Source organism: Lytechinus pictus, chromosome 8, assembly GCF_037042905.1.
Source record: "Lytechinus pictus isolate F3 Inbred chromosome 8, Lp3.0, whole genome shotgun sequence".
In the NCBI taxonomy this organism is placed as follows: domain Eukaryota; kingdom Metazoa; phylum Echinodermata; class Echinoidea; order Temnopleuroida; family Toxopneustidae; genus Lytechinus; species Lytechinus pictus.
The window spans coordinates 42,142,894-42,165,217 of record NC_087252.1 but is presented as its reverse complement, the minus strand read 5'-3'; the positions used below and the strand labels follow the sequence as shown (position 1 = coordinate 42,165,217).

General features: G+C 34.9%; 1 protein-coding gene across 1 annotated transcript; it reads left to right on the top strand.

Annotated features, from left to right (window-relative positions):
* The first annotated feature begins 905 nt into the window (after positions 1–905).
* LOC129266953 (uncharacterized) lies at positions 906–13,036 on the top strand. Its single transcript, XM_064103202.1, has 5 exons — positions 906–1,145; positions 2,257–2,385; positions 6,858–7,053; positions 8,456–8,504; positions 10,456–13,036. The coding sequence occupies exons 1-5, from the start codon at positions 1,047–1,049 to the stop codon at positions 10,718–10,720; spliced, it is 738 nt and encodes a 245-aa protein (XP_063959272.1). The 5' UTR covers positions 906–1,046; the 3' UTR covers positions 10,721–13,036.
* The last annotated feature ends 9,288 nt before the right edge of the window (positions 13,037–22,324 follow it).

Below are 22,324 nucleotides of genomic sequence, written 5' to 3'. Positions count from 1 at the left end.
TTCTTTCCTCCCCTTCCTCTCTCTCCTTTTCTTTCCCCTCTTCCTCTTTTTTCTCCCCTCCCTTTTCTTCTCTTCCTTTCCCCTTTTCTTTTCTCCCCCTTCTCTCTTTTTTTCCTCTTCTTTCTTCCCTCTTCCTCTCTCTCCTTTTCCTTTTCCCTTCTTCCTCCCCCCTCTTCTTTCCCCCCTCCCCCTCCCTTTATCTTCTCTTCCTTCCCCCTCTTCCTCTTTTTTCTCTTTCTTTCCCCTCTTCTTCTCCTTTGTTCTTTCCCCTCTTCTTTTTTCTTCTTTTCTTTCCCCTCTCTTTTTTCTTCTCTTCTTTCCTCCCTCCTTTTCTTTTCCCCTCTTCATCTTTTTCTTCCCCCTCTCCCTCCCCTCCCTTTTCTTCTCTTCCTCTATTTTCTCCTTTTCTTTCCTCTTTTTCCTCTCTCTCTTTTTTTTTCTCCTTTCCCTCTCTTTTCCCTTCTCTTTCTTTCCCCCTTTCTTCTCCCTTTTCCTTCCCTTCCTTCCCCTCTTCCCTTTTTCTTCTTTTCTTTCCCCTTTTCCTCTCTCTTTTTTCTCCTCTTCTTCCTTCTTCCTTTGCCTCTCTTTTCCCCTCTTCTTTTCCCCTTTCTCTCTCTTCTCTTCTTTCCTCCTTCCTCTTTTTTCCCTCCTTTTTCTTTCCTCCTCTCCCCTCTCTCCTTTCCTCTTTTCTCTCCCCCTTTTCCTCTCTCTTTTTTCTTCCCTTCTTCCCCCTCTTCCTTTCTTCTTTTTCTTCTTTTCTCTCCCCTCTTCCCCTCTTTTTCCTCTTTCTTTCCTCTTTTTTTTTTGCCGAAGGGTGGGGGGGGGGGGGGCAAGGCCCCCTCGGCCCCCCCATGGATCCGCGCCTGTGTAACGTATCCCTTTGTCACTTTAACATTGCAGATGCAGAAGTCAAGGAGAGAATCCTATTAAGAAATACAGGACTTCCAAACTGTATCATCAAGAGGGGTGTTATAAGATTGCAGATAGATCACTTCTCCTGGATTTACATCAAATTCATCAAGAATTTGTTCTTCAGAGGGAAACAAATGTGCTGCTTGCCATTTGCAGAAAAGCCACTACCAGAAGAGAGAATGCCTATCATTGTGCGTGTACATCTCTTTGACGACATTACTGGGCGAAAAGAGGTATCAATTTTCAAGAACGTCAACATTTCCAATAGCTCAATAATGATTTTGTTGCATGTTTGATAATCATATTGAAAAAAAAACAATTTTGACAACTGGAATGCGTCTCATATTTTTATTTTCCAGTATAAATTGAGTGCAATCACATTCCGATTTAAGATATAAAAAATATACGTGTAATAATAGTACTTCCATAGCAATATGGGGTATTTGATTATGTTCTATGAATAACACTGTAGAAGGTTAAGAGCCACCCAGAGACGCTTATAACTGTATGATAGATCCTACAAGTTCTTGATAAAATTGACCAGCGCCTACTACAACTGTTTGAAGAGAAAATGTAATAAATGTGTTACAAGAATAACCTAATGAACTGTAAGTAGATCGCTTTCAGATAATAGCCAGTGCATGTTATAATCAGTGTTCTCTAAATGTCACTGAATTAACTTCTTTGAATTTTCCATATGTTGGTCCATTTGTTTATGTCATAGATTAAGAGATTTCAGAGTGAATTATTATTAACCGACATAATCGTGTAAGGGTTTCACGTTACGCCGTGCATTATTTTGTTGGCATGTATTGGTCTTCCAAAGGACCACCGTAAGTCGACATTTGGACAAGTGTGTTCAAGTCGTCTTAAGGAGAATGAGCAAAAGGTGTAAAAGGCTTTATCATGCTCTGCCAAGCTTTATATGCCCACTCAATCCAGGTGAGGTGATGGGTACCCGATAGGAAGAAATTCCTTGAATGCTTGAGCGCCTAGGCAGCTCAGCTAAAGCCGGTGTAATTATAATAGCAGGGCCCGCAGGTAGAACCGTTTTCGAAACTGAAGTGGCTAGACTGGGCAAATATACGTATATTATTATTCTATCATTATTACATATGAATATTCTGCTTTTACAAAATTTACTCATTCTCCTGAATACGACAAGAACACACTTGTCAAAACGTCGAGTGGGGGGGGGGGGGGGGGGTCATTTTGAGGACCAACACATGCCCACAAAAAGAAAACATGATGTACCCTGAAACACTCTTTTTTTCTTCGCCATGGGAACATTCATAAGTTACAGTCATGGTTCCCTAATCTATTCATATTTATTTCTTTTGAAAGATGGTAATTCATGAAGAGCATGCATTAGGATTTGCCCATATTCACCCTTCTACAGAAGTTCCAATCAATGTGACAGAAGAGGACGTCACAATGACTTGTGTCATCGACGATGATCGTGTTGGAGAGGCAGTAAGTTTGAAAATTGGTTTTGGATGAATATTTCATTCGAATCCAATATCCAAATTGATTAATTTAATCCATTCTTCATTTGTCATATTAACAAAATTAATATATGGATGAACACGAAGAGTATAATATTTTCCGCATAATAATTTTGATATTCTAATCACATCCCTACTCTGTAAATGCAAAGGAGCTAATCTGGTCCCTAATCACGCTCTGTAAGTGCAAATGAGCTAATCTGGTCCCTAATCACTCTCTGTAAATGCAAAGGAGCTAATCTTGTTCCTTATCACGCTCTTTAAATGCAAAGGAGCTAATCTGGTCCCTTATCACGCTCTGTAAATGCAAAGGAGCTAATCTGGTCCCTTATCACGCTCTGTAAATGCAAAGGAGCTAATCTGCTCCCTTATCACGCTCTGTAAAGGCAAAGGAGCTAATCTGGTTCCTTATCACGCTCTGTAAATGCAAAGGATCTAATCTGCTCCCTAATCACGCTCCTCTCAGAGTGAGATAAGGAACCAGTCCTGATTTAGTGAGATGTCCGTCTTTCAAGAGTGAATTTTTACCTCTTTTGGAGTGAAAGTGAAAAACAGATGGAAACTTTCACTCCTAAAAGGTGAACATTTACTCTTAAAAGACCGAAATCTCACTCCATCACGACTGGTCCCTCGTCTCAATCTTAGAGGAGCGTAATTAGGGACCAGATTGGCTCCTTTGCATTTACAGAGTAAATTTGACACATTCATCACTTGTTTCTCCATTATTAATTCGAATCCCTCGAAGATCAAGCGAACTTAAGAACATTTGCAAAATATCAATGAAACATTATTCCCCTATGTTAAACATTAAATAAACGTTATTATGATATGAAGCATATAATGTTTTGATGACCTGACATGAAAACATTTAAAAGACATTTTTCAAAAATGTTATTAAAACATCTTATCAAAATGTCCAATCTTGATGTTAAAATGACATGAAAGAAACATTCTTAGGAAAACATTATATTTTTATAATGTTACATAATTAATGCAAAATAACATTTTAAAAACATTCTTAAGATGTTATGACAATAAAATCTAATGTTATAAAAAGTCATGAAAATTATGTTGTCGAAATATTTCAACAAAACATTGTTGTAAAACGTTTTTCTGATGTTCCCAAAAAATGTTTCGAGAATGTATTAGAAACATAATAATTTTTACGTTTTTGTGATGTCATTTTAACATTTTAAGAGAAACACAATAGCATTTTACTGTCATCATTATAACGTTATATCTTGGATGCAAAAACTGGATTTTAAAATGAAAATAACAAAAAAATTGAAAAAATAGTTTTGTAATATTTTCCAAAGGTGCTAATGAAATGTACAACAAACATCCTTATTTGAAGTTTTTTTATGATATCATACATCAGAAACAAATTATGTTGTTATTATTACGATAGATAACATTAGATATAAAAAAATACCATATAAAAACAGTAAAACCTAATGATAATAATAGCATTAAAGGTTGTAGAAGTTACGAAAATGTGTTATCAAAATATTTATGCTAAATAGTATTTATTTATTTTTGTTTTCCAAACAGGTTAATGACAAATATTTCTAAACACATTCTTCAAAACGTTTTGATAATAACGATTTTTAAGAAACAAAACATTTTTAAAATGCTATCAGAATATTACATGAATAACATTAAGAGGTCACGAGAAAGTATTTAAAATCGTAGAATAGCCTCAAAACGGACATACTGAAGCTTTTCGACATGCACTCATCGGAGTAAAATCGCATGAATGACTAAAACGCGAGAGCAAAACAATATATAATAGAACCGTAACCAGACAATGGACGCTAAATGGCGAGCCGTGATTGGCTGTCAAGCAAACAAGTTAGGCTTGGTACCAGCTGTTTATTGAACCGAAGCAACTAAAATGACGCAAAGGTTCTTACAAACTCCTTCTGGCGGCACGGTTACGGTTCTATTATATATTTTTTGCTTTAGCGTTTTAGTCATTCATGCGATTTTACTCCGATGAGTGCATGTCGAAAAGCTTCAGTATGTCCGTTTTTAGGGCTGTTTTACGATTTTGCAGTACCAAACACTTGTTTATTCTAAAGATATTATATTCAACACCATTTTATTTTTTAAATGTTTTTCAAACCCCTATTTAATGTAGACAAGAGTTCATGTTAAACAAAACTATTTTCACATTTCTATGATTTGTTTTACAGAAATCAAAGAAACATCTTAACAACACATTTTCAATGTTTAAAAAATTGCTTTCAATGTTATCAAAATGTAATGGCGTTAACAACAAACGTTCTAGAAAATTCATCACACAATAATTTTAGAAAATTTCAATTAAGCTTTTTATTTTGAAATTTGTTTAGCTTTTTCAAAAATGTTAATAGAATTTATTGTGAGGTTTAATTGCTTTTGATGGAAAGAAAATGTTGTAAATTATTATGTCGAGGAAAACCATCTTTAATGTTTTTATGACATCATGATAACGTTCTTATGATAACGTCCTTAATAATTGTCATCCTTTTTATTTGTACATGACCCAACCTGCAGAAATATAGTTTCACGCGAATAATAAAACTAGTAATTGTGACGATGATACAGCTTTGGAATCTAGTTTGTTCCTGGGTTGTTTGAAGAAAAAAAATACGTTATGCCAACGTTGGGAAAACATTATGCCAACTTGGGGAAAACATTACGCCAATGTTGGGAAAACATTATGCCAAAATTGGGAAAACGTTTGGTCATCTGGACATGATTTAGAAGTCATAAATATTCATGAAAACAGTGAATAACCAAAACCTCAACTTATATACAGTGCGTCCCAGAAAAAAAACGAAACCGAGATTTATCGATGATTTATCATAACTTAATCACAAATACAATAGAAAAGTGACCTACCATTATAAGGCTTATAATCTACTTTTTCATTTGAAACTATTTAAATTTTTTTTCATTCACGTATGAATGAGCAAAAAAAAAAATTCAAAAGGGGATACCAAAAAGTCACTTGGCGGGCTGTATCTGGGTTTCGAAAAGAAAACCACATTTTTTAAAAAGTTCAATATCTGCTCTTTTATTTGATACCTCAATTACAGAAAATTGTAAAGAAATAACAAAGTTCTGGTTACTTGAAATAAGGTTTGAATTTCAATGATTTAATAAATGAAGAGGTTTTACAGGCTAGCGTTCAAACTCACTCGACATTCCGTTTTGTTGACGATCAGCCATGCATTAAGTCTTTTGTTAACCGTGCGATAGCTCCTGTGGTAAACCGGTGAAAACACGTTTATTTAATGAAATTATGGAAATACAAGCATTGTTTCAAGGGAACAAAACTCTTTTACTTTTCGACCATTTTCTGTGAGTAAGGTATCAAATTAAAAAGCAGATATTGGGCCTTTTGGGCATGTGATTTTCTTTTTGAAATTCAGATACCCCCGCCAAATGAGTTTTTGATTTCCTTTCTTCAAATTGTTTTTGCTCGCTCATGAGTGGATGAAAAATAATTTAAGTAATTTCAGATGGAAGAGGAGATTCTAAGCCTTACAATGGTAGGTCACGTGTCTATTGTATTTGTGATTAAGTTATGATAAATGATCGATGATAAATCTCAGTTTCGTTTTTTTCTTGGACGCACTGTAGATATAACAATTAAAGTGATTTTGTTTACATACTTTTTTTCACCATCAAAAGTTTCACAAAAGTATATAGCATGATGACCATATCATTTTCATAAAAATAAATAATTCATAGGTGAAATTTTAAGGTTGAATATAGAAAATTAATATCAACCGTATTATGCCAAGTATTGAAAAGTCTTCACATAAATAGGAATCAATGGCAAGATTCTAGTGGATAGGTGTAGGATATAGAATGGCAGGTTTAAGAGTACGATAAGAATAGGATAGGATAAGATAATATGGGTTGTGGGATAGAGTTGTAAAGATGAACTTAACCTTGAAATCAAATAATATTTTGAAAACATTCACTTGAAAAATCAATAAGAAACCATATTTGCGACATTTCCTTAACATTATTAAAATAACATTATTTTAGAACTTTAAACGTAAACGGCACTAGAATGTTAAAAAAACCGCTTAAACATATCAAAATGTATGGTTTCAGAAATGATTAAAAAAGATTCAGAACATTTACTTGAAACATCAGAAAGATATCATTGTAATAATTTATTAATATTATTAAAATACATTAGGTAAATGTTTAAAATGTTTTGATGTTGCAGGAAAACGTTAGGAAACTGATTTATAGCAATGAGAAAACCATACATTTTTATATGATTTTAACATTTTCCAACATCATTTTCATGATGTTTGACCAAACATTTTTTTTATTATATTTTGTTTATGTTTTTGCGTTAGCTGGTATAGAATGGCCTTATCATTGGCGAATGAAAGATAGGTAAAAAATGAATTGTGTTTCTGTCTCTTATAGATTGTCAAGTATGATGATTTATGGAGAGGCAAAGACAGGATGAGGTCCTTTAATTTGGACCTAACCAATCAACCTGATAGAGTGGTACTGAACCTACAAGTCGGCCAGGAAGGACAACATCTGGAAGAACTACTTTGTTTATTAAAGTTTACATATCAATGCAGATTGCCTCGCCCTATAATACCTCATGACCTAGGTATCAATTGCTTTGAAAGATAGCTAATATTTATGTTCCATCTATGTTCTAGACTTGATAAATGGCCACCAATGACAGTACGTTTAACTTAGTATCAGTGTGGAAGGTATTCTCATCGCAGAGCTCCACAACTAACGGGTGAATTACCATGGTTATCAACTCACTGTAGCAGGTACAAAGATGTATATTGTAAAAAGTGTCAATTTTTTAATAGATACACGGAAAGAGAGTGTGTGAGAGAGGGGGGAGGGGTAAAGGGGAGGGTTGGGAAGGGATGACTTGTATATAGAACGAGCTTCGTTGGCCCGGCTTTGGTATCTTTCAATATTTACAGGAAATTATAACTACAGTGCGTATCAAAAAAAGTTTACACTTAGAAAAAAATCCTTTAAAATTAATACATTTGTAATATCCTGACGATTTTCAACATTTTAACATTGGTACAGATCCATTTAAGCAAATGACGATATAACTGTCGAAAAAAATATGTCCGCTTGAGTGAGCACCACTTACTTTTGAAAAGTTAGTGAAAATTGATTTGCGCAGAACTTTGAAATAGTTATGCGAATAAAAGTAGGCCTTAATCATGAAGAACATGTGTAATTTAGCTAGTGAAATTGATTTGAAGATACCTGTTACCTTTTTAACTTGTTTTCTTGCCCAAAACACTTCGAAGAGTGCATTGCGCCCCACCCCACTCCCCCACACACCGAGGCCATCGTGACTATATTTGTTTTACACTGAGCTGTGATTTACATGAAATGGGTTAGGCTTGATTTTTATTTTGTTAATCATTGTCAAGCTTGGGAAAAGTGTGGAGAAACAAATATTAAATGAAAAAATGTAAACCCACGTTAAATGATAAAAACTTAGCAAAAAAATGCCGATGTCTGAAATAAACATTTGTTCAGATTGAGTTATGTCCTCAGATCCAGCTGGCACAAAAAGGGTAAAGATTGTGCTTACTAAGTGTTGAAATTTCATTTTGTGTGGCAAAATTGTTACAAAATGCTTGAATGTATCCGATTTTATTTCAATTGACTAAAAGTGCAAGGGAAATGTATGAGATATGTTTCGCAGTGTAAGTTTGATTTCGCCCTTTCCCCTTGACACTGCGTGAAAACGACCATTTCAGCACAAACAGATTTCTACGAGCTTTACAAAAAATGGACAGTGCTCACTCAAGTGTAGCATTCTATCATAACCTTTGCTTTCATTGGATAGATGAGACCCAGACACAAGAATATATGTGACAAAAATTACCCACATGTATATTTTTTTAATTCCCATGGCTTTTTCAAAGTGTAAACCTTTTTGTTTTCATAAGCCCTGTAGAATTCCATTTAAATACAGTTAAACAATACTCCTTCATGGCTGCTTCTCTCTCGACTTGTTTTTGTAGAACAGCTAGAAGGTGCTGTTGATCAAACAACACATCAAGAAATTCCAGAGTAAGTTTTGATCTTTCATTTTTGCTATTATTATGCCATCGTACCACCTTTATAAGACAAAGACACGCTACATTGTAAAAAAAAAACACCCTGATTTTACAGGGGAAAAGGAAAGATTTTGCAGAAAGCAATTACAGAATCATTCTCTAAATTCATAAAACAGGATTTTTTCTTCAATTTAACAGAACAGGTCATCACACTCCATACATGCTCAATCACCATTACACCCACACATGCTCAATCATCATCACACCCTCACATGCTCAATCATCATCACACCCACACATGATCAATCATCATCACACCCTCACACGCTCAATCATCATCACACCCTCACATGCTCAATCATCATCACACCCACACACGCTCAATCACCATCACACCCACACATGCTAAATCATCATCACACCCACACATGATCAATCATCATCACACCCTCACACACTCAATCACCATCACACCCACACACGCTCAATCACCATCACACCATCACACGCTCAATCATCATCACACCCACACACGCTCAATCATCATCACACCCACACATGGCCAATCATCATCACACCCTCACACGCCCAATCATCAAACCCACACATGCTCAATCATCATCACACCCTCACACGCTCAATCATCATCACACCCTGACATGCTCAATCATCACCACACCCACACATGCTCAATCATCATCACACCCACACATGCTCAATCATCATCACACCCTCACATGCTCAATCATCATCACACCCACACACGCTCAATCATCATCACACCCTCACACGCTCAATCATCACCACACCCTCACACGCTCAATCATCATCACACCCTCACACGCTCAATCATCATCACACCCTCACACGCTCAATTATCATCACACCCTAACATGCTCAATCATCATCACACCCACACATGCTCAATCATCATCACACCCACACATGGCCAATCATCATCACACCCACACATGCTCGATCATCATCACATCCACACACGCTCAATCATCATCACACCCACACATGCTCAATCATCATCGCACCCTCACATGCTCAATAATCATCACACCCCACACACTCTCAATCGTCATCACACCCACACGCGCCCAATCATCATCATCATCATCACACCGCACATGCTGAATCATCATCACACACACATATTGGCGAGCATCATCACACCCCGCACTCGGCTCTACACAGGCTATATCAGCATCACACTCATACACACTCAATCATCATCGTACCCGCAAACGCGCTCAATTCATCATTCCACCATCACGCTCACACATGCTCAATCAGCATTACACCCCAGACTCACTCAATAAGCATCACTCCCACGCACCATACATACTTCATCACACTCAATCACTCTCAATCATGTTACCCCATACACCGTCTTATCCCACTCACGGTCAATTATCACCACTGCTCATATCTGTTCCTTTGTCATTCCCTCCACACATACACATGATAACATCCCACAGACGCTTTTCTGCCCCCTCCCCCAAAAAACTTCATAACTATTTCACTCCCCCCCAAAAAAAAAAAAATAAATAAATAAATAAATAAAATTATGCAAACAATAAACCAAGTTACGTTTATTTCTTTATCGTTAAGCAATTATTTGTATGGCCCCTCTTGTTTTGGTTTTGCCTTAAAGCAAATTAACGTATTGCTATCCTTTCTCATTAGTCATGACATCACTTGCGGGCAAGAATGCTCTGTACAATGCAGAGCTCGTAGCTTATGTTTTATTGAAAGTCCATAATTACTCGATGCGTTAAACATTTTAAAGTGAGGTAGACAAGTTGAACAAATATCATAATAATGATTAAATGAAATACACTGATCTCTCTCCCTTTCATCTAAGGACAAAACGAAATCACAAATTTATGTTTTTTGATCGTTTTTTTTAAATCAAACCTGAACATAACATTTGATATTATATCTTACATTTGTAGAACAACCGGAAGAGTAGTTACGAATGGAGAGATCACAAAGTTATCTAGGCTTCTACCTGATGGAGAATCCAGCGAGTTTTGCGAAGAGTTGGGCTTTGATTATAACTACACACAAAAGATAAAGACCAAACATTTGCAGGACTCGACTGCTGCTTTCAAAGAAGTATTGCAGGAATGGAAAAATAGAGGTGGATTAATGGTGAATCTTGATACAGCTCTAAAGAACTCAGACCTTGGAGGACTCATATGTGAATATAAGAAATGAAATTTTATAGGTCAAGTCCACCCCAGAAAATTGTTGATTTGAATGAATAGAAACAAAAATCACACAAAATTAACGCTGCAAATTTCATCGAAATCTGATTTAAAATAAGAAGGTTATGGCATTTTTTAATTTCGCTAATTTTTTTTTTTACAAAACAGTTAAATACCCAACTCAGCGATATGCAAATGACAGAGTCGATGATATCCTTCAATCACTATTTCTTTTTTTTTTTTTGAATTATACAATATTTCATATTTTTTTTAAAGATTTGACAAAAAGGACCGACTTCACTTAACCATAAACTGTTAAAATAATGGTAATTCCCACATGTTCAGGGAGTAATAACATTTTGTTTCACATGACAATGAGGAGAAAATTTGATTTTTTTTTTCATATTTCATATGATGAAATACAAAAGAAATAGTGAGTGGGTGACGTCATCAGTCTGCCAATTTCCATACCGACAAGGAGGATGTGTATATAACTGTTTTTTTCAAGTTAAGCGAAACTTTTAAATATCATGACATTCTTGTTTTACATCCGATTTAGACAAAATTGTCAGTGTTTTGCCTTCTCGATGTTCTCCTTTTATTCAAATCAACTTTTTGGTGGGAAGGACTTGTCCTTTAAGGGCATGCAAATATCATAGATAGTGTCAACTGAATACGAATATAATTGCATCTAGAGGGAAATCAAGCATCCGACTTTACATGCGAGTTTTCAATCCTGGCGTTATCATGACGTCAACTCGGAAAGTGAGATGATTTTTTCAGACGGATATCCATCAAAACATTATAAACATATCAATTTCAATGTTAACTCACTATCAAATAAATGGCAACTTATAGATTTGCACTATATGAATTATGACTGCTTGCATATGGTTTTGAATAATGAAAACTTCAAAGAATTCATAATCTTTTTTATTCCTTTAAATCGACGATGATATTATTTCTCTTGTTTTCTGATTACATCAAACATGAACTCGATTTTACAGACTAGAAGAGAGATTTGTGGAATAAGTTGCAATATTCCTTTCCTGTACACCTATATATGTATCATAATTGTTACATGACCCTATTGATCATGTCCATTCTTTACTGGTGATACTCCAGTATGATTGACATTGCATCATTAATGTTGAATAATATTAACTGGCTGTCAGCTCTGGCATAGCTTCACTTTACCTTGTTTTAGCTTAGTAACCATGGTAACAATTGACTATTATATCACTCCAAGAAGGAAATTCTCGAGCTGATTTTGTAGAGGGTTGGGTTCAGCAAGTTAAAAACAATATTTTTAAAACGTTATCTCTATCACTCATTGGATTAGGTTAATGAGTTGTACCCGGCAAAAAAAATCTATTTGAAAGTAAGAATTCTGGGTTGCAGAGGCCCTTTCGCCCACCATGTGTAATAGGTAATGCATGAAACGAAGATATTTAATATGCTTAAAGAGATAATTTAACATGAACAGTAGTTGTATGTATAATAGGTAGTGTATGAAACTAAGATATTTAATATGCTTAAAGAGATAATTTAACATGAGCAGTAGCTGTATCATAATAGCAATTCATATCATCTTAATATAACAATATCGATTGAAATTGGTGTTGATGTCACTGGACATGTATGTATTAATTTCATCTAATATTTTATTGGCATAATAGGATGTACATATCATATGTAGAAATTTATGACAATTATACTTCCCTACTTTGACAAAAGGCATCAAGTAAAGAACACGATAATTCCATTTAAAATAAGAAGATGTATTTGTCATTTATATAGACACCAACAATCATGATAGTCAACCATAAATACCTCAGTAGGCTACGGTCTACATGTATATAAAGAAATTTGGACTTAAAAAATTAAATTTGTGAAAGTATACACATCTAGAAATCAGTGAAGATCAATATTTAACTTGCTACCTTGTAGTCAAAGTATGATATCATACCGATATTCATTTATGATAATTTGTATTGGCTATTATGGTAATCACATGTGAAGTATAATAATTCGCGACCATTTGTTTTAGATATAACGAATACTGGTACTGGTATTTCTTAATCATGTTAGTTTGTGGTTGTACCCGCCGCGAACGGTGGTTAATTTTCATGTATATTACTACAATGTATGAATGTGAACGTCCCCGTTATGGAAACGGTGATATGAAAGGAAATTTATGATGCTTATATTTCGAAACATTTTTATTTCCTTTGAGGGAAAATCCATTTTAAAGCATGCAATTGACTGATAATTTAAAGGTCAAGTCAACCTCAGAAAAATATTGATTTGAACAAATAAGGGAAAATCGGAGAAGCATAATGTTGAAAATTTCAACAAAATCAGATGAAAAATAAAAAAGTTATGACATTTTAAAGTTTTGCTAATTTTTCACAAAAAAAGTTATATGCTCAATTTAGTCACATGCAAATGAGAGAATCGATGATGTCCCTCACTCACTATTTCCTTTGTTTTTTATTGTTGGAATTATACAATATTTTAATTTTTACAGATTTGACAATAAGGACCAACTTGACTGAACCATAAAATGTTAAACAATAGTAGTTCCAAACGTTCAGGGCAAAATAAACTTTGTTTCACAGGACAATGAGGAGAAAATTAGAATATTTCATATTTCATATGATAAAATACAAAAGAAATAGTGAGTGAGAGATGTCATCACTTCCCTCATTTGCATACCGACTGGGATGTGCATTTAACTAATTTTTAATTCAGCGAAACTTTAAAAATGTTATAACTTTCTCATTTTACATTCGAATTTGATGAAATTTTCAGTATTGTGCTTTTCGGATTTTCTCTTTTTATTCAAATTAACCTTTTGTTGGGATGGACTTGTCCTTTGAGGGGGTACTCTTTGTTTATTTCTTTACATGATTATGAAATCACTAATTTTGTAACATAACGGTTTAGAGCGGATTTTAAAACAGAAATAAAGTGGATGCGCTATATATTCAATTTTATTCAAGAATAAATAAATTAAAACGGGTTAATGTTGATTTTAATCTCCATGGCACCTTTTCAAGATGGGAATATCAGATGATACTACGATGTAAGTAATTGTATTTAATTTTTGCGTTAGAGGTTTAGAGAGACTTTAATCCTAATTAGACTCAATGATTTACATGATGGTACTACATCATCATAATTCCCTTTGTTACAATCACTTTTTGTATATTATACTTCCTGTAAATATTTATACTTTCTGTGAATTTACGAGCAGTTCATACAATGATTTAATATGGATATATTTTCACATTGATTTTCAAAATCATTTTATCTATTTCGTTTTCAATTTATTGATTAGTATTAATCAAGATTATAGCTGTTTGCGCAAATAATTGTCTAATACAATGTAAATGAATTAACAAATAGATTTCAATTGAATGAGTGCACAGGTTATTTGTTTCATCGCAGTTGAGCTGAAGGGTCACAATGTCATTTCACCAGGCTTTAAAGTCTTCCTTTTGTAATCATTGAACATAAATAGGGTCACTTAAGAAGTTAATGAAATAAACCCCTTTTGAAAGTTTGATTGGTTGAGATCGCACACGTTATGACATTTGTATTGCCTTGCCCGCAATATAACCTGTGAAACGACAAGGAAAATCACGAAGTCATTACTTTAGGATAATTACTGGCGATGGCTTAAGAAAGGCACATCAAGGCAATACACTTGATTATTTTTGTGTGTGTGTCAGGGTGTGTTTGTGAGTGGTAAACAAGGATTGGGAATGGTTAATGATAAATATATGGTAGCCTATTTTTTTTCTCTCTTATATTGATATTGTACACAGTTTATTTGTACCTATACTGATAATGTGCACGGTTTATTTGTATGTGTTCCATGTTGGTATCATACATTTGTCTACATGTTCATTAATTACATATACGTCTACTTTTATTGCATCTTTGATGTGGTATTAATGCCAAAAGCTTGGTTGTGGGGTTGATTGGGTTATACACACTCATATTAATATGAGTTTAAATTGTGATTTATCATGTTTATACTATCAGGATGTATAACGTATTTCTACAACTGTTATACTGAGGAATGTTCAAGTTTATTACTAATGTATTTTGAACCTTCTTTCAAATATGGAAATAAACAGGGTGAATGAATGCTGCTTGAAATATGTTGTGCTTGAAGCTTTGTGAATGTAAAAAAAAAAGAATAAATGATATGATGAATATGAATAAAGTCCAACTGAATATAACGGGAGAAGACGAGTGAAAGAGAGCTCCCAAGGGTAGTGGGCCTATTGAAACAAACAACTGGAGATATATGCAAGGTGGAGACAGGCAGGGAGGAGGAAAGAAGTGAGGGGTTTCAAAGAAAACAGTACGAGATCTAAAAACAGAATAGAGAGAGGGATTAAAAATAAAAATAAAATTCTTCGACGTCACTTCCTCACAACATCATTTGTCTAAATAAATATTTTCTCTTTCGTTTTTTGACAAAAGAGAAATAAGTGTGGGACGGAGGGAGAGGGAAGAAGAAATATGACAGAGAGAGGGGGAAAGAGCTCATAGCGATGATAGGTGTGGGAAAAAAACAACAGAGATAAGGGTGAGACAGGCAGGGGAAAAGACAAAAAAGTGAGGGATTTAAACAAAGAAAAGAGTGAGAGATTTTGAAAATAAGCATTTTTCTGCGAATTTGATCCCTCACAAGCTTAGTTCTTTTAAAAACAAATATATATATTTTTTCTTTTTTCCTGGCAAGAGAACAAGGGTTTGAGGGAGTGAGAGAAGGAGGATGAGAGATAGAGAGGGTATGACCTCTATACAGTGCGTCCCAGAAAAAAACGAAACCGAGATTTATCGATGATTTATCATAACTTAATCACAAATACAATAGACAAATGACCTATCATTTTAAAGCTTAGAATCTCCTCTTTCATCTGAAATTACTTAGTTTATTTCCCATTCACGCATGAGTAAGCAAAAACAATTTGAAAAGATGATACCAAAAAGTCACTTGGCGGGCCGTATCTGGGTTTTCAAAAGAAAACCACATTTAAAAAAATGTTCAATATCTGCTCTTTAATTTGATACCTCAATTACAGAAAATGGTCAAGAAATAACAAAGTTCTGGTTATTTGAAATAAGGCTTGAATTTCAATAATTTCATAAAATGAAGAGGTTTTAAAGGCAAGCGTCCAAATTCACTCGACACTCCGTTTTGTTGGACGATCAACCATGCATTATAAAGTCTTTTGTTACCGTGCGATAGCTTCTGTGGGAAACCGGTGAAAACACGTTTATTTAATGAAATTATTGAAAAACAAGCATTGTTTCGAGGGATCATAACTTTTTTACTTCTTGACCATTTTCTGTGATTAAGGTATCAAATAAATGAGCAGATATTATACTTTTTAGTCATGTGATTTTCTATTTGAAATTCAGAAACCCCCGCCAAATGAGTTTTTGGCATCCTTTCTTCGAATTGTTTTTGCTCACTCATGCGTGAATGAGGAATAATCTAAGTAATACCAGATGAAAGAGGAGATTCTAAGCTTTACATTGGTAGGTAATTTGTCTATTTTATTTATGATTAAGTTATGATAAATCATCGCTAAATCTCGGTTTCGTTTTTTTCTGGGACGTGCTGTATAGTACATCAAACTGGTGTCAGTTTTAACACCCCATCAGTTTTTACAGTGTATATTTTGACTGGTGTCCAACACAACTCACTGCAGTACGGTCTTTGTTGTAAAATGTTTCTCACTCACTGTACAGATGTATATTTACCTTGGAGCTGAGTTTCTTGGATAATACCTGACCAGGGTCCCTGTGTCAGTGCGATGTTGTATGATATTTTCAGTTTTCCCCTTCTTCAATAAGTGCAACAGTGCTTGTCATTTCTTTTCATATTTCCTTCTCACTGAGTGCAATACTAAATTATCATTCCCGTATTGGGGCGGTGGCTGCGGATTGCACTAATTATGTTCTGGCTATTACCCAGAAATGCACCAAAAGTTACCGGCCGCTACTTTACCGAGCGCCATTTTGATGGCGAAGTGAAACATTAAATTGAATCGATGAGATTTAAGTCTGGTAAGACGCTTTTATAGTGACATTTCTTGACCTTGCCACTGTTCTGTTATGGTTACATTTCCGAGTGAAGACTGTATTAAATAGTTTTGCTGCCAATTAACTTGGGTAAGCTGACGGCATTCACTATATTGCGCTGACTTTTAACATATTTATAACACGGTAAATTGGTACCTGAGGTAAAAAAAAACTTTCACCCCCTCCATCTAAATTTTTGTTCCTTTTTATCTAGCCATGTTCCCTTTTGCTCCCCCCCCCCCCCCCCCTGCATGAAATCCCTCTCTCCCCCTCTGTTTCTTTATGAAACATGACTGAATGGACTCGCATAATGTACAAGAGTGTGCTCGTCCATTCGTTCATGTACAAATTGATGAAGCTATAGAACTATCGCCAAGTCCATGCGCCTGCGCACTTCATTTTCTTAGCTCAACTTATGAATAATTCATGTACCAGAGCGTTTCCATGTACAGAAAAAAAAATCGCGGCCGGTACTGGTTAGGGTTCCGATGTCAGTGCGATGTTTATGACATTGTCATTTTTCTTTTTCAGTAAGTGCAGCAGTGCTTGTCATTTCTTTTCATATTTCCTTCTCACTGAGTGCAATTCTAATTTATCATAACCCCGTACATGGGGTACGTGGTGACTGCGGAGTGCACTTATCATGTTCTTGCTATATTACCTAGTAATATACCAAAAGTTAGCGGCCGCTACTTTACCGAGCGCCATTTTGATCGCAAAGTGAAACATTAAAAGGAATTGATGAGGTTCATGTCTGGTAAGACGCTGTTATAGTGCCATTTCTTGGCCTTGCCACTGTTCTGCTATGGTTACATTTCCGAGTGAAGACTGTAATAGTTTTGCTGCCAATTAACTTAGGTAAGCTGACAGCATTCACTATATTGCGCTGACTTTTAACATATATTTATAACACGGAAATGAATAAAATGCAAATTACTCAAAGTTGTCTGTTCAAATTTAAGTTTTCAATTTTGATTTTTGAGTTCAGTCACAGGAGAGTGGGTAAGGGCATTGAGCCGCAATTAAAACAATGCTTGCCTTTAAAAAGCACTGAAGATCATGATGATATAGGTGTCCATAAATAAAGCGTAGTCCCAAGTATGTGTAAGAAAGCCAACGTTAGTGCAGTATTCAAGAAGGGAGATCGTAAACTCCTGTCAAATTACAGACGCTATTAGTCTTACACACTTGTATAGTATGTAAAATCTTAGAGTCTATTCTAAGGGACGAAATATATGAGCATGTGAGAAGTAACAACCTTCTCAGTGTGAACCAATTTGGATTTGTATCTGGTCGATCCACTATGTTGCAGTTGCTCAATGTTTTAGATGATTTGACAAGAATGTTGGAGGTCGGCGGTGCAGTTGACGTCATAAACCTAGACTTCATGAAGGCCTTTGATATAATGCTAAGGTCCCGCACCAGAGGCTTTTAGCCAAAGTAGAGGGATTTGGCATATCCAAGCCCATATGTGAGTGGTCAGATCTTTTTTGGTAGGGTAGGAAGCACCATGTTTGTGTTAATGGTGTCTTCTCTGACTGGGCTGATGTTACTAGCGGAATTCCGCAAGGGAGTGTCCTTGGACCCCTGCTTTTTGTCATGTACATTAATGATCTGCCGGATAAGATTTCATCAAGTAATATTTATTTATTTGCAGATTATACGAAGATATATAAACATGGAGGGAATGATAATGATGCTGAGTTTTTACAGGCAGACTTAGATCGTCTTGGTTCCTGGTCTGATAAGTGGCTGTTAAAGTTCCACCCATATAAATGTTGTGTACTTACAATTGGAAAAAAGAATGATGGGTTTAATGGCTACACAATGACACACGGTAATGCCACACATAATCTATTACAAGTTGAAACAAGTAAAGATTTAGGAGTGATCATTGACACAAAGCTTAGTTTTAATTGACTAACATTTTCAGGCAAAGATCAATAAAGCCAATATAGTAGACCGGCCAAAAGTAAAAAAGTGCTCTAGATAAGGATTCGACGGCAAAATTTTTTAATGCTTGGCATCCCAGCTAAAAGTCTTGCAAAAATACCCAGGAATAGCGTACGGCCGGATGCCAAGCGCAATTTTGCGTGAAAGTGTCATTTTTAGCGTAAAAACTGAAAGAATGTCGAAAATCACGCATTTTGATATTTTGACGGATTATCATCATATTTTTAATTATCTTTGATATGAAATTATTTTTATTCAGAGTTACAAATTATAAGTCTCATAAATATGCATTTTAAATTTGAATATTACACACACACATATGGCACGGGGAAACATAAAACCGCGATTTCCTCCAAATAAAAGTTTGTGAAAACTATCAATAGTTTAACGTTTCTTACGCAACTTAAATTCTTCGATTTAAAAGCGTTTATCCATCAAATGTATAGTAAATGTCCTAATGCCACAAAAATTAAAAGAATTTTCAAGTAAGATGGAATATATCTCATTTTATGTTATCCGAAAGGAGACAATGTGCATTTTACCAGGCGCGCATTTTGAAAGAAAAAATGAAAATACCGTACATTATGTACATAATTACATGTATAAATACATACTAAAGCGAGTTTTTCAGGCAAAGATCAATAAAGCCAATAGGTTAATGATTCTGATTAGACGAACATTTGTTTATTTACACAAGGAGCACGTTTTACTCCTATACAATGCGTCCCACAAAAAACGAAACCGAGATTTGTCGATGATTTATCATAACTTAATCACAAATAAAATAGACAGATGACCTACCATTGTAAAGCTTAGAATCCCCTCTTTCATCTGAAATTCCAATTCTAACTTAAGTTATTTCTCATTCACGCATGAGTGAGCAAAAACCATTTGAAGAGGGGATACCAAAAAGTCATTTGGCGGGCTGTATCTGGGTTTCAAAAGGAAAAACACATTTAAAAAAAGTTCAATATCTGCCCTTTAATTTGATACCTCAATTACAGAAAATGGTCAAGAAATAACAAAGTTCTGTTTATTTGAAATAAGGCTTGAATTTTCATAATTTATGAAATTAAGAGGTCCTACAGGCTAGCGTTCGAACTAACTCGACACTCCGTTTTGTTGACGATCAGCCATGCATTAGGTCTTTTGTTAACCATGCGATAGCTTCGGTGGGAAACCGGTGAAAACATGTTTATGTAATGAAATTATGGAAATACAAGCATTGTTTCGAGGGAACATAACTCTTTTACTTCTTGACCATTTTTTTGTGATTAAGGTATCAAATAAAAGAGCAGATATTAAACTTTGTTGGCATGTGATTTTCTTTTTGAAATTCAGATACCTCCGCCAAATGAGTTTTTGGTATCCTTTTTTTCAAATTGTTTTTGCTCACTTATGCATGAATGGGGAATAATCTAAGTAATATCAGATGAAAGAGGAGATTCAAAGCTTTACATTGGTAGGTCATTTGTCTATTGTATTTGCGATTAAGTTATGATAAATCATCGCTTAATCTCGGTTTCTTTTTTCCTGGGACGCACTGTATAAAGCTTTGATCAGACCACATTTAGAGTATGCAAGTATGCACAAACCGTATGAAGTCCTTACTTGAAGATACATATTTATGCATTAGAAAATGTACAGAGAAGGGCCACTAAATTGGTACCTAAGGTAAAAAAAAACTTCCATACGAACAAAGATTGATCCAACTGAAACACATTTAGAGTATGCAAGTATGCACATACCGTATGAAGTCCTTACTTGAAGATACATATTTATGCATTAGAAAATGTACAGAGAAGGGCCACTAAATTGGTACCTAAGGTAAAAAAAAACTTCCATACGAACAAAGATTGATCCAACTGAAACTCCCTACATTGACATACCGCCGTGCGTGAGGGGATATGATCATTGGCGGCGGAAGCCAAAAAAATTAGGGGGACCACCAAAAATTTTTGACAACCAAAAAAAAAAGGTTATATATATATCAACCAAAATTTTAGGGGGGACTGACACAATTTTTTTACAAGCTTCCGCCGCCTATGGATATGATGGAAACTTACAAGTTATTTCATAGATATGACCAGGAGGTAGTGTCAGATTTTGGTCAGCTTCTTGGGCCTACCAGAGGTCATGATAAAAAAATTGTGTATTCCAAGATCAGTCACTGAGAAACGTAATAATTTTTTTTACATGAGAATGAGAAAACCATGGAATAGTCTCAGTAATGAATTAGTTAATGCACCCAGTGTATACAGCTTCGAGAACGGACTGAGCAAGTATTTGAGAAGTGAACCAGTTAAGCTCAAGTTCGACGCTGACCCACCAGGACATGATCCAGCCAACCTAAAGAGGAGAAAGAATTTGGAACTGAATACAGAGTCATATTGACTTCGTTCAGTATACTCCCTAAGTATCCCTAATTATAAGGGATGTTTGCTATAATTTAAAAGACTATGTTTTATGAAAACTGTATTTTTTAAAGATGATTCAATGATTCAATCTTGATTCAATCTTGAAGATAAGTATAATGCAAGCGTTTGTTTAGCCTTGATTTTGTGCTCACCCTATACATACGGGCAGGGAACAACTCAACACCACATAAATCCGAAGGATTTAGATCGAAGAACAGTTTTTCCACGATAATTGATCACGTTCCTGTTAGAAAGTGGGCATATGTACATGTATGTTACAACTCTGCCTATGTACTTACAAACGTTTTCTTATAGATAACCGCATTTTTGGTAAGTTATAGCATTAGAACCTAATATCTAAAACTTGAGAAAAAAAATCAGTAAAGCTCACAGAGTTCTCTTTAAGAGATATCGTGCATAGGCCTTAGTGGTAAATTTGTTTTTATATACATTTACGTAATTATATATTTTTTTTCAATTAATTGGAAATCTATGAAAACAGTTTTGTTAAAATTAAATTAATACATTGTTGTTGTAAATATATGATGCATTGTTATACACTCTAAGAAAACTGGGGAAAAAATTACCCAATATTAGGTAGAAAGGGAACATGCAGGTTTGATGGGTATTTTTCTACCCCATATTGTGCTATTTTAACGCAACATTGTGTAAACTTTACGAAATATCTTTTTACCCAAGAAACATGCATGTTCCCATTTACCCAATACCGGGTAAGCCTTTTTTTTTTATTTTAATTATTTGATGTTTTCATTGTATGTATCATAAAAGAAAATATTCATGTCAAGTGAATGAATTTTTACTACTAAATTCAAATTCACATTCATACAGTTCTGATCCAGGGGGGGGGGGGGGGCACAGCCGACTCGTTCCCCCTTTTGAGAGGCACAATTGAAATTTGTAATGTAAAAATGCCTATGAAACAGAAGTGTGCCCCTTTTTTATTTTGTTTTTGGGTTTTTTTTTTCCTTGTCAATTTGTTTTCGTGGACGAAATCCCCTTAATTTTTGGTTAAAACCCTTTTTTCATTTCTTTATTTTTGGGGGCTTGTCAAACTTTTCCTCGGGAAAATGTGCCCCCTTTAAAAAAATTCCTGGATCCGCCTCTGGTCCAGG

Coding starts and splice junctions, on each gene's coding strand:
- LOC129266953 (XM_064103202.1), top strand. CDS start 1,047: ATGTGCTGCTTGCCATTTGCAGAAAAGCCACTACCAGAAGAGAGAATG. Junction 2,386..6,857: donor ATGATCGTGTTGGAGAGGCA/GTAAGTTTGAAA, acceptor TGTCTCTTATAG/ATTGTCAAGTATGATGATTT. Junction 8,505..10,455: donor ACACATCAAGAAATTCCAGA/GTAAGTTTTGAT, acceptor TTACATTTGTAG/AACAACCGGAAGAGTAGTTA.